This window comes from Candoia aspera, chromosome 13, assembly GCF_035149785.1.
Source record: "Candoia aspera isolate rCanAsp1 chromosome 13, rCanAsp1.hap2, whole genome shotgun sequence".
Lineage (NCBI taxonomy): Eukaryota > Metazoa > Chordata > Lepidosauria > Squamata > Boidae > Candoia > Candoia aspera.
The window spans coordinates 898,814-911,179 of NC_086165.1; the positions used below are offsets into that span (position 1 = coordinate 898,814).

General features: G+C 48.2%; 2 protein-coding genes across 7 annotated transcripts in view; one reads left to right on the forward strand and one right to left on the reverse strand.

Moving 5' to 3' along the window:
• Positions 1–12,366, reverse strand: part of RAB8B (RAB8B, member RAS oncogene family) — a 187,128-nt gene that overhangs the window by 87,737 nt on the left and 87,025 nt on the right. The window lies entirely within an intron of this gene.
• The window catches only part of HERC1 (HECT and RLD domain containing E3 ubiquitin protein ligase family member 1), a 72,785-nt gene that overhangs the window by 54,436 nt on the left and 5,983 nt on the right, over positions 1–12,366 (forward strand). For all 6 annotated transcript variants that reach the window (XM_063313982.1, XM_063313978.1, XM_063313979.1 and 3 more), the window contains 16 exons: positions 3,859–4,059; positions 4,511–4,641; positions 4,818–5,017; positions 5,480–5,594; positions 5,990–6,136; positions 6,395–6,496; positions 6,697–6,870; positions 7,536–7,829; positions 8,277–8,342; positions 8,423–8,548; positions 9,097–9,235; positions 9,809–9,990; positions 10,177–10,332; positions 10,740–10,862; positions 11,700–11,802; positions 11,923–12,092. In XM_063313982.1, the coding sequence (XP_063170052.1) occupies positions 3,859–4,059; positions 4,511–4,641; positions 4,818–5,017; positions 5,480–5,594; positions 5,990–6,136; positions 6,395–6,496; positions 6,697–6,870; positions 7,536–7,829; positions 8,277–8,342; positions 8,423–8,548; positions 9,097–9,235; positions 9,809–9,990; positions 10,177–10,332; positions 10,740–10,862; positions 11,700–11,802; positions 11,923–12,092 (2,429 nt within the window). The remainder of the gene's footprint in view (positions 1–3,858; positions 4,060–4,510; positions 4,642–4,817; positions 5,018–5,479; positions 5,595–5,989; positions 6,137–6,394; positions 6,497–6,696; positions 6,871–7,535; positions 7,830–8,276; positions 8,343–8,422; positions 8,549–9,096; positions 9,236–9,808; positions 9,991–10,176; positions 10,333–10,739; positions 10,863–11,699; positions 11,803–11,922; positions 12,093–12,366) is intronic.

The window sequence follows — 12,366 nt, forward strand, 5'->3', positions numbered from 1 at the left end:
CGTGACTGGTTTTCTAAAGAGCGTTTGCATCCCCCCTTCATCAAAAGGACACTTTAAGTGTGACCATCTTGAATATAGGCAGTTCTTGTTGTTTATTCATTTAGTCGCTTCCGACTCTTCGTGACTTCATGGACCAGCCCACGCCAGAGCTTCCTGTCTGTCGTCAACACCCCCAGCTCCCCCAGGGATGAATCCATCACTTCTAGAATATCATCCATCCATCTTGCCCTTGGTTGGCCCCTCTTCCTTTTGCCTTCCACTCTCCCTAGCATCAGCATCTTCACCAGGGTGTCCTGTCTTCTCATTATGTGGCCAAAGTATTTCAGTTTTGCCTTTAGTATCATTCCCTCAAGTGAGCAGTCTGACTTTATTTCCTGGAGTATGGACTGGTTTGATCTTCTTGCAGTCCAAGGCACTCTCAGAATTTTCCTCCAACACCACAGTTCAAAAGCATCGATCTTCCTTCTCTCAGCCTTCCTTATGGTCCAGCTCTCGCAGCCATATGTTACTACAGGGAACACCATTGCTTTAACTATGCGGACCTTTGTTATCAGTGTGATGTCTCTGCTCTTAACTATTTTATCGAGATTTGTCATTGCTCTTCTCCCAAGGATTAAGCGTCTTCTGATTTCCTGACTGCAGTCAGCATCTGCAGTCATCTTCGCACCTAGAAATACAAAGTCTTTCACTGCTTCTACATTTTCTCCCTCTATTTGCCATTATCAATCAAGCTGGTTGCCATAATCTTGGTTTTTTTTGAGGTTTAACTGCAACCCAGCTTTTGCATTTTCTTCTTTCACCTTCGTCATGAGGCTCCTCAGTTCCTCCTCGCTTTTAGCCATCAAAGTGGTATCAGCTGCATATCTGAGATGGTTAATGTTTCTTCCAGCAATTTTAACCCCAGCCTTGGATTCATGGAGCCCAGCACGTCGCATGATGTGTTCTGCGTACAAGTTGAATACGTAGGGTGAGAGTATACAACCCTGCCGTACTCCTTTCCCAATCTTAAACCAGTCCATTGTTCCGTGGTCTGTTCTTACTGTTGCTACTTGGTCGTTATACAGATTCTTCAGGAGGCATACAGGATGACTTGGTATCCCCATACCACTAAGAACTTGCCAGAATTTGTTATGGTCCACACAGTCAAAGGCTTTAGAACAGTCAATAAAACAGAAATAGATGTTTTTCTGAAACTCCCTGGCTTTTTCCATTATCCAGCAGATATTGGCAATTTGGTCCCTAGTTCCTCTGCCTTTTCTAAACCCAGCTTGTACATCTGGCAATTCTCGCTCCATGAATTGCTGAAGTCTACCTTGCAGGATCTTGAGCATTACCTTACTGGCATGTGAAATGAGTGCCACTGTTCGATAGTTTGAACAGTCTTTAGTGTTTCCCTTTTTTGGTATGCGGATATAAGTTGATTTTTTCCAGTCTGATGGCCATTCTTGTGTTTTCCAAATTTGCTGGCATATAGCATGCATTACCTTGACAGCATCATCTCGCAAGATTTTGAACAGTTCAGCTGGGATGCCGTCGTCTCCTGCTGCCTTGTTATTAGCAATGCTTCTTAAGGCCCATTCAACCTCACTCTTCAGGATGTCTGGCTCTAGCTCACTGACCACACCGTCAAAGCTATCCCTGATATTGTTATCCTTCCTATACAGGTCTTCTGTATATTCTTGCCACCTTTTCTTGATCTCTTCTTCTTCTGTTAGGTCCTTGCCATCTTTCGTTTTTGATCATACCCATTTTTGTCTGGAATTTACCTCCGATGTTTCTAATTTTCTGGAAGAGGTCTCTTGTCCTTCCTATTCTATTGTCTTCTTCCACTTCTGCACATTGCTTGTTTAAAAATAATTCCTTATCTCTTCTGGCTAACCTCTGGAATTTTGCATTTAACTGGGCATATCTCCCCCTATCATTGTTGCCTTTTGCTTTCCTTCTTTCTTGGGCTACTTCTAGTGTCTCAGCAGACAGCCATTTTGCCTTCTTGGTTTTCTCTTTCTTTCGGATGTATTTTGTTGCCGCCTCCTGAACAATGCTGCCAACTTCTGTCCAGAGTTCTTCCGGGACCCTATCTACTAAGTCCAGTCCCTTAAATCGATTCTTCACCTCCACTGCATATTCCTTAGGAATATTAGTGAGCTCATATCTAGCTGATCTGTGGGTCTTCCCTAATCTCTTGAGTCTGATCCTAAATTGTGCAATAAGAAGTTCGTGATCTGAACTACAGTCAGCTCCGGGTCTTGTTTTAACCGACTGTACAGATGTCCGCCACCTTTGGCTGCAGAGGATGTAGTCAATCTGATTTCGGTGTTGTCCATCTGGTGAAGTCCATGTATAAAGCCGTCTCTTAGGTTGTTGGAAGAGAGTGTTTGTTATGCAGAGTGAGTTGTCTTGGCAAAATTCTATCAGCCTATGTCCTGCTTCGTTTTGTTCTCCCAGGCCATGCTTACCTGTAATTCCAGGTGTCATTTGACTGCCCACCTTAGCATTCCAGTCTCCTGTGATGAAAATAACATCTCTTTTAGGCGTGTTGTCCAGTAGGTGCTGCAGATTCTCATAGAACTGCTCTACTTCAGCTTCTTCAGCATTTGTGGTTGGGGCGTATATTTGGATCACTGTGATGTTAGATGGCTTGCCCTGAATTCGAATTGAGATCATTCTATCATTTTTTGGATTGTATCCAAGCACTACTTTAGCCACTTTACTATTAATTATGAAGGCTACTCCATTTCTTCTGTGGTCCTCTTGTCCACGGTAGTAGATCTGGTGGTCATTTGATGTGAAGTGGCCCATTCCAGTCCATTTCAGTTCACTGACGCCCAAAATGTCTATCTTTAACCTTGACATCTCACCAAGAACCACATCCAATTTGCCCTGGCTCATAGATCTTACATTCCAGGTTCCGATGGTGTGTTGATCCTTAGAACATCGGATTCGCCGTTCACCACCAGCACCGTCAGCCGCTAGCCGTCCTTTCGGCTTTGAGCTAGCTGCGTCATCACGTCTGGGGCTAGTTGAGCTCATCCTCTGTTCCTCCCCAGTAGCATTTTGACCATCTTCCGACCTGGGGGTCTCATCTTCCGATAGTATACCGACATATCTCTGGTTGTACTGATCCATTTAGTTTTCACGGCAAGAATACTGGGGTGGGTTGCCATGACCTTCCCCAGGGATCGCATTTAGTCTGACCCCTCTGTCACGACCTTCCCGTCTTGGGTGGCCCTTCACGGTTTAGCTCATGGCATCATTGAGGTGCTCAAGCTCCAGCACCACGACAAGGTAAAAATCCTTTGCTGAAGAGAGGCAGTTCTACAGTTGTTGAATTCATTAAAGGATGTAATGAGGCAAAACTGAAGGCAATCCTCATTTGCTGGAGAGCCAGACATGGCTAAGGTTCCTGCTGGAGGTCTGCTTGGCATCTTCAGAGATTCTAAGCAGCAGCTTATTCTTCAGGGCAGAGCGTGAAAGTAACTGGATTCTTGCAGTGCAGACTTCCATTGTTCGTGGTTACCATGCTCGTCCGTGAGCCGTGGTACCACCAGCTGCTAATAGGGAAATGGGAGAAAGTGAGATAGAAGGCATAAACCCGAGTCACTCTTCCATCCCACCGTCTGTGGATGTGGCCGTTCCTTTCTTGTGGAGGGATCTGTTTTGTCAAGTGCCAGCAGTCCAGTTTGGTTCTTCTGCTACTTCCCTTCTGCCGTGTTGTTGTTAATCAGCTGATCTGCCTGGTCCAATGTATTGTTAAAATCTGGCTGGCAGATGTACCGTAGAAATGAAAGATGACTCTTGGAGCCATGGTCTTTCAGGGTTAGGGAAGCGGGGTCTTTACGTGCCAATCTGTGTTCCTAGGAGGAAAGGGGCTCCTGGACATTCAACCGCATTGGGTCTCTGCTCTCACCTGGCCTGAAGAAAGTCCCTCTGCAGCCTGGACAGGAGATTCTCCAGAACTCCTGCTGGTTGGGCGGATGGATGGGTCTTTGGGGCTAATTGAAGTTCTGGATGTTTCCACCATGCACAGAATTGAATTGGAACACTGCTACAGGAAGGATGGTAGGTAGCTGCCAAATCCCAGTGTTGCAGATCTTTTTGTGGTGAAGCTGGGAGGGTTACTTTGACCCAAGAGGGCAAGAGAGAACGTGGTGTAGGTTTCCTAGTCATATTTTAGCAATAATGTGTTTCATGGCTGGTCACCATTTTTCCATGTTAAACTGTATGATCCAACCCTGCTTCCCAGTGATTCCTCCCTCTCCAATTCACACTGTTGAGAGGCACCGTGGTTTCCTCAGTTGAATGGATGTTGAGGAGTCAGGAATATTTCTGTCCTGCACGTTGGGAATGAAGCCTTAGACGTCTGGTTGTTGAAAAACTGATGAACATACGACAAGATTTTCCCCAAAGACACTGAATTGTTTTCACGTATTTCCTTTCTGCGCTATAAAGTGCAGTTTGTTTAAAGGAATTAAACAATTAAAGGTAACAGCCATCTTTTTCTTGTCTTTAGTGTCGGTTACCTGCCTTGCCTGGTTCAGCGAGGACAATCCTTTTGCCGTCGGCTACATGGATGGGAAGTTGTTGATAGGCACAAGAGAACCACGCGAGACAGGAGGGATTGTCCTGGTGGATGCACACAAGGTACCGCAGACAGTCTTCTGCTTTGGAAGATGAAACCAAAAGCTGTCAGGATGCCACAGAACAAGATGCCTTGGTTTTCAAGCAAAGCTGGGTTCTGCAGAAACTTGGCACTCCAGCCCCCGTTTCTTCTGAAACTGTGCTCCGTTGTAATCATTTGTGCTTCTTTCCTTCTGCAGGACACCATTGTCAGCATGAAATGGGATCCCGCTGGGAAGATTCTCATGACGTGTGCAAAGGAAGAGTCGGTCAAGCTCTGGGGGTCCTCGGGGAGCTGCTGGCGGCATTTGTACACCCTTTCCCACCAGGCAGTGGTGAATGCCATTGTCTGGTGCAGCCTTCTGGGAAAAGGCCCGAAGATGCAGCTTCTGCTGGCCACGTACGTTGGAACGTTTGACTCTCGTTGGGTCTGTTAGTAGTGACAGAAATTCTGCTTTTTTTTGACAGGTTTCTAAAACTTTCTGCATTTACTTATTTTTAAAATGGCACTTGGTTATACTTAAGAGAATGAATTCTATATTGCCTCTATTTTTTAATTCAAAATATTATGCAGATTTTCTGCTAAATATAAGAGAACAAAGTAGGCTCACCCTTTTGGACTCAAGATTCACGGATGTACCATTTTTGGCTTTTATGCTGTCTCCCTCCTGATCTCCTTGTTTCCATCTACTGCCATCTGTGTAGGGAGAGAAAATGTTGAGAGAGAATTAGAGTTCTCAAGACTAAAAATTATGACTCAAGCATTTACAGCCCGCAGTAGATTCCAGGTGATCTGCAAGTACGACTTTGTGGAGTGCAGAACTGTTATTCTTCAATGCGGCTTCTCTTAACTTCTGTTTAGTGGATGCCAGAATGGCTTGGTTTGTGTTTGGACAGTTCCCCAAGATGAGTCGGTCTTCCTGCAATCAAGCCTTAGCTGTTCAGAAGAATGGTGGGATGAAGAAATCAGCAGCAAGGTGAAGACCACAAGTTGGTGCTCACTCGTAGGCAGACCAGAAAGCGCTGTCTTGTCTAGGAAGGCATCTGTTTAAGAGGCAGAGACAAGCCAAGACATCCTGCAGCGTTTGGACTAGTAATTCAGTGAGCTGGTTCCATCTTCATGCTCAGGACCTTACGTGGCCTTCCTCCATTGTGTTAAGACATCACTCATAGAGTCCTGTGCTTGGAAGGGATGATGGAAACTAGTCCAGCACAGAGGACATGTTAAGAAAGCTGGCTTGCACACATTAGTTAAACGAATGGCCATGTTTTAAAATAGTTGGGGTATGTAAATAAGAGATACATTTCAGTCCTAGTTCTTCAGATTTTTAGAATTAAAAGGTCTGAGGGTCTTCTTACTCTTCATTTCCAGGAGGCGTACAGAAAAGTAGCAGAGACCAAGTGCATTTATCAGCTGAAAGGACATATCACACCCGTGCGGACCATGACGTTCAGTTCTGATGGACTGACCTTGGTGTCTGGGGGACTCGGGGGCCTAATCAATATCTGGTCTTTACGGGTAAGCAGCCTGCCACAGCCAAGCCAATTTTCAGTCATCCCTTCAGCAGTTAAAAATAACACGGACATTGCTGCCCAGGCTCCGGTTTAGAGACTTGTTTTAGATAATCCATTGATTGATTGTTGTATGCAAACTTGGCTCTGAAGTTGGGCAGTCCCTAAATTGACCCCATTTTTTTCTGCTGTTGATACCTTTTTTGCCATGCATAGCCCAATGCCTGCGCTTACGTAATCCATTTTTCTGCTACTTCCTGTTTAGGATGGGTCCGTCCTGCAGAGTGTGGTGATCGGTTCTGGAGCTATTCAGACCGTGGTTTGGATCCCTGAGGTTGGAGTTGCTGCTTGTTCTAGTAGATCTAAGGTAATGCTCGTTTTCTCCGAGTAAGCCTCTGAAGGCCTGGCTTCCCTCCCCTGGAGGCTCGGCAGAGACCAAGTCCAGCTGTTGGATCTCTCCCTGGCTGTGTCCGGACCTCCCTTTATATTCACATGTTGGATTATCGATTTATGGTTGTCGGAGCAAGGTATTTCAGGAAGTGTGGCTGTCTCCTCCTTTCTTGGTAGGACGTCCTGGTGGTGAATTGCACTTCAGAATGGGTCTCTTCCAACCACGTCTTGGCAACATGCAGGACTGCTTTGAAACAACAGGGCATTTTTGGCTTAAACATGGCCCCTTGTATGAGGGCTTTCCTGGAACGGCTGCCCATAATGCTTCAGGAACAGTATGCTTACGAAAAGGTAGGAAGAACTGGAACGGGGGTGCTTGTTAAGAGGAAGCGGTAGTGCAAAGCTGATGAACTGCGTGGAGACCATTCGGGAAGATTTAACTTGGTCTAAACCTATTTCTCGTTTTCCAGTAACTACTCCAGAGTTACCAGGGTATGTCAGATGATTGTGCGAGTTTAGGTTGCTTAGATACTCATTCCTTAATTTATTGACCGCATTTCTATACCACCCCATTCACACAGCTTTTTGCTGTAACAGTTTCCTTTTGAAGAAGCATTTGAAATTGAATTTGTTACTCTGTCCCATAGTAATGCTGTTATGCTGATGAAAGCTAATCTGCCTGTCCATTCTGTCGGACGGCATCTTACTGTTAACTGCCCAGAGTCGTCATAATATGAGATGTGCAGGAAAGAAATAGGACAACAAACAAACAAATAATAAAGTGTATTCGGGAGAAATGGCTATGCATTATTTCTTTTGCATCAGCTGGGTATTCTCTAAAGAACGCTCAGTTATTTGATGCGCTTAGAGGGAGACTCTGACGCTGTTGGCATCAGAAACGAGAACACACCAATTTGATGTTAGCACAGTTAAGAGAGCTTCAAGAACGATGATTTCGAAACGATAACGTTGTGGGCACACGTAGGTGCAACGCTTCCTCTCTCTCTCACTCTCAGCCCTACGTGGTTTGTGGAGACCAGCTTGTTCACAGTCCATACATGCAGTGCTTGGCTTCCCTGGCTGTGGGGCTCCACCTGGACCAGCTCTTGTGCAACCCGCCCCTCCCTCCACATCACCAGGCCTGCCCGCCAGACACTTTGAGCTGGAACCCAACCGAGTGGGCCTGGCTGGAGTGTTTCTCAACGACAGTCAAGGCGGCAGAAGCGTTGGCCAAGGGAGCCACGTTCCCGGACTCCTTCACTGTCCCGGACCTGGAGCCGGTGCCGGAGGAAGAGCTGGCCCTCCTGATGGTAACAGTGCACTGCGTGTGGCAATGCAACCCGGTCTGTTTGAGTGCTTCCAAAACACCCCCGTGTGCGCGCCGCTTGTTGGAGTTGACTGGAGCTATTTGCTCTGCAGCTTCTTTTCTGTGGTGCAGCCGCTGGAACGTGGAATGCGAGGAGGACGTCTGTAGGAAAAGAGACGGGACTTTTGAGTGCCGCCTCCTGCAGCTCTAGGAATGAAGTGGGGGGCGTGGGTGCAAAACTCAGTCAGGTTCTGCAGCTGCCTGATTGGGCTGCAGGTTCTTGCCCTGCCTGAAACTACAGGTTGGGGTACCATAATGGCATAAGCTGCCCTAGGCCAGTTCAGGCCTTCCTTTCAAGCAAGCAGGCACGGGATGGACTGAGGTACGTGGTTGACAAGGAGCTGGCCCAGCTCCTGGCTTTGCTATAATAGAAGAACTGTGTATTTTGCAGGATAACGGTAAATGGATTAACGGGATGGATGAGCAGATCATGTCCTGGGCCACATCACGACCGGAGGTTAGTGCCACGGCTGATGGATTGGAAAGAGCCGAACAAGAGGATCCTGTTCTAAAACCCTCTGTTGTGCTGCCCCTTAGGATTGGCACCTTGGGGGAAAGTGTGACGTCTGCCTCTGGGGAGCTGGAAGGCACGGGCAGCTTGCAGAGGCCGGAAGGAATGTCCTGGTGCCCGTCTCAGCCCCCTCCTTCTCACAAGCGCAGCAGGTAACTGCCAGGAGCTCCCCAAACGTTTCTGTCCCCTTCTGCAGCCAACGCTTTTGTGAGCACCTCCTGGAGGTGCCAGTGGGAAAGTCACGCAGAGCAGAAGACTGTCCAGATAGGCCGGTCACATTTCCACAAATCTGGTGCTCTTATGGGGAGGCTGTACACACTCTGCCACGTTTGCAAAGCCCAAATTCCTTTATGCAAAGCAACGGTTACTAAAGTGAGGAATGTGCACACCCCCATCTTCCAAATCCTGCTTCCCATTTGTTGACAGCACAGGGATGTCCTGTTTCATTTCCAGAGGACACTCTGAGCTGCCAGAAGGCCACCCAGCCCGAAGCTGACTCTGGTCCCCTCCCTTCTGCTGCCAGGGCTCTGGAGTGACTTTCCACTGAGACGTTATTTCATACCTTTACAAAACATGGTTTTCCTAGGTCTTCTTTTATGTCAGGGTACAAATTAGAAACCGAATGTTTTGCCTTTGCACCTGTTCAGCTGTAGGTTTTTGTTACCTTAAGTAATGACTTTTTTCCTTTTAATTACATTAGGTTGTTTGCGGCCAAAACTGTACGTTCGTGATTCAAGCAAATGGAACGGTTTTGGCGTGCGGAGAAGGGAGCTACGGCCGGCTGGGACAAGGGAATTCTGACGATCTTCACGTGCTTACTGTGATTTCAGCTCTGCAGGGTAAATTGTGTATTTCAGCACTGAAGATGTGGTCAGTGTCTCGTATTTGACCAAATGATTTTGTTGAGTTACATTTATTCATGATTAGCTCCGTTCCCAAAACTTTCTGCACCAGCAGATCAAGCAAAATCATGGCAACCGGTAAGCAGGGCCCTCAGTTCCAGCAGCAGCCTGGTAGTGCCAGGATTCTGGACTATTTCCAGAGCCCAGAGAGGGCAACCAACTCCAAGATAGACTGGCCTGCAGCAGTCTGGAACTAAGTTCCACCCAGGCTCATCAGGAGAGCCTGTCACAGACCCTCTCCTCGAGAGCAGGGCCTTTACAAAGGTTTGTGTTGTTCACGGCCCACATGCCAGAGGGATGGGTGATGGCCTGGTCCCAGTTGGCGAGTTTGGAGAGGAACCCAGGAGGTGCCCCCAACAGCCTGGGGAGGGAGGCCTGGATCATGCCCCAGGGAAGAATCCCCCCAAAGGGGAAGACTCAGGGAGTGTGTTGTGGCTTTTCCTTTTCTTTTTGGACATTGGATGGAAGGAACTATTTATTCTTGTCTTTGTTCTTCCGCTTGTGGTGAAGGTTTTGTTGTGACCCAGCTGGTGACATCTTGTGGTTCTGATGGGCATTCAATGGCTTTGACGGAGAGCGGGGAAGTGTTCAGCTGGGGAGACGGAGATTATGGCAAACTGGGCCACGGAAACAGTGACCGGCAACGCCGGCCGAGGCAGATCGAAGCTTTGCAAGGAGAAGAGGTGGTGCAGGTATGGCAAGCGGGCCGAAGGTGGGATCCTTGATCAACCCGGTGGCTTTTGCAAGGACCAGGGAATCTCAGCTCTGGATTCAGGCCAGGTGGTCCAAAGTCTGAAGTTGTCCAAAGGCTGGGTTGAAACAGCTCTGCAAATCTTCATCCACTGCATTTGATCAGAGCTTGTGCTGTTTTCCCCCAGATGTCCTGCGGCTTTAAGCATTCGGCCGTGGTGACTGCAGATGGCAAACTGTTCACGTTCGGGAACGGCGACTACGGACGGCTGGGGTTAGGAAACACATCCAACAAGAAGCTTCCCGAGAGAGTGACGGCGCTGGAGGGCTACCAGATTGGAGAGGTGTGGCTTGCAGAGCAAAATTGCTCCTTCCCTTTTCCTCAGATGTGTTTTTTTCTTCAGAAATGTAACTGGAAAAGCTGCTTTCTGTTCTGGTCTGTCTCCTCCTTGCTCCAGCAGGAATCTAGAGCAGGCATTCTAGCCAAGCTACATTTAGGGCTTTTTTGCTGCTGTTCTGTGTGGCTCAACTGCCACTGGGTTCCTGGCGTGGCATTTTTGCCCCGGTCCTCCTCCTCCCCAAAGTCCACAGGAGCAGAGGGTTTGATCTAGTAAACACGAAACAAACGTTCGTGTGAAAGTTGCCTGACATCTGTGAATGTGTTTCCCTTGGGGCAGAGGGCCCTTGGACTCGCCGCCCCCCAAGTCACGCGGGCTCGTTCATTAGCCTCGTAACTCTGTTTTATCATTAGGTGGCCTGTGGACTAAACCACACAATCGTCGTCTCTACTGATGGTTCCATGGTTTGGGCTTTTGGTGACGGGGACTATGGGAAGCTGGGCCTGGGGAATTCGACTGCAAAATCCTCGCCACAGGTGAGTCCTGCAGCAGCATCCCTCCCGCCACATCCTTACTCCTACCTCCCATTGCCTGTGATCTGCGGCTTGTAGTGCGTCCTCTTGAACATCGCTTCGGTAATAGAATACTGATCTCTTTGATTTGTCTACTCGCTCGGTCCTGGCGGACCCCGGGCATGGCAGTAAATGAAACCGCAGGCCATAAAAGCGAACGCTGGGGCTGGTGCAGCCCCAGGCTGAATGCCGTTGGCCTCGGGCCTGACAGGAAGAAGTCCACACAAATGAAGCTGCACTCACCTCTCAGGCATTTCGCTGGTCTGCTCAGAAATAGATTGCACTGCCCTGAGCAAGGCTGTTTCCAGGATAAAATCAGTCAGTCAGTCAATCGAATAAATAATAAAATAAAATAAAATAAATACTAGGATGGGGCTGATAAATCTGATCAGCCAGCCTAGACTTACTCCCTCATAACGGGGGCTTTATTTTCTTCATTGCTTCTAATGAGAGCTGAAGGGCGTGGATACTGCAGCATCCTTGAATTGCTCATTGTGGAAGAAGGAGCGGAGTCCCTCGGCATGTTTGCTCCGGTCCCATTGGGCGTCCTCGATAGATGAGCACCGGTGTGCTGTGCTCAGGGTGGCACAACTTCTGAGGCAAGAAGTGTGCAAGTCACTCGGCTTCCCAAGCACTGCACGGCCCCCTGAATAGAAATGAAAAATAAAAACGAAGTAATGCTAATTTGATGGCTTTGAATGTCACATCTCTGATACTACTGTTGTGTTGTCTGTCTTTTTTTTTTAAATGAGGTTACCATTAAAATACAAAGAAGTTAACTTTTTTCTGTCCCTTTCTCAGAAAGTAGATATTCTTTGTGGAATAGGAATCAAAAAAGTTGCCTGTGGAACTCAGTTTTCGGTTGCCTTGACGAAGGATGGGCACGTATACACATTTGGGCAGGGTAAGTTCAGCGGAGCCCTCCTGAGCCTCAGCCTGGGTGGTGCTGGGGGAGACCTTTTGTGGAACAGCCCAGCTCCCGCCAGGGCTGCCTGTGGCACATCCAGGGTGTCCTTCATTCCAGACCGGCTGATTGGCTTGCCAGAAGGGCGAGCCCGGAACCACAATCGTCCCCAGCAGGTTCCGGCCCTGTCAGGGATCTTCATTGAAGATGTGGCTGTAGGAGCAGAGCACACCCTCGCCCTGTCCTCTGCCGGGGATGTCTACGCCTGGGGCAGCAATTCGGAGGGCCAGGTGTGTTCAGGATGCGTCTGGGTTCGGTCACTGAAAATGTGAAGAGGGAAACAGAAATGTGTTGTGGTCTTTAAGCATATAGTTAGCCTGGTTGGGCCATCTCTCCGTTGCATGGCAAAGCCTGAGCTCACCCTTGGCAGGCGTCCTGGGAAGGTCTGTAACGTGACGGCTCTCGGCCGTTCTCCCTGTAAAGCCTGGTCAGCTTTATCGTTTTGGTCCCATTTTGTTCCCCGATTTTGGGTGGAATAAGTGCCAGTCTTGGATGCGTGAGCTG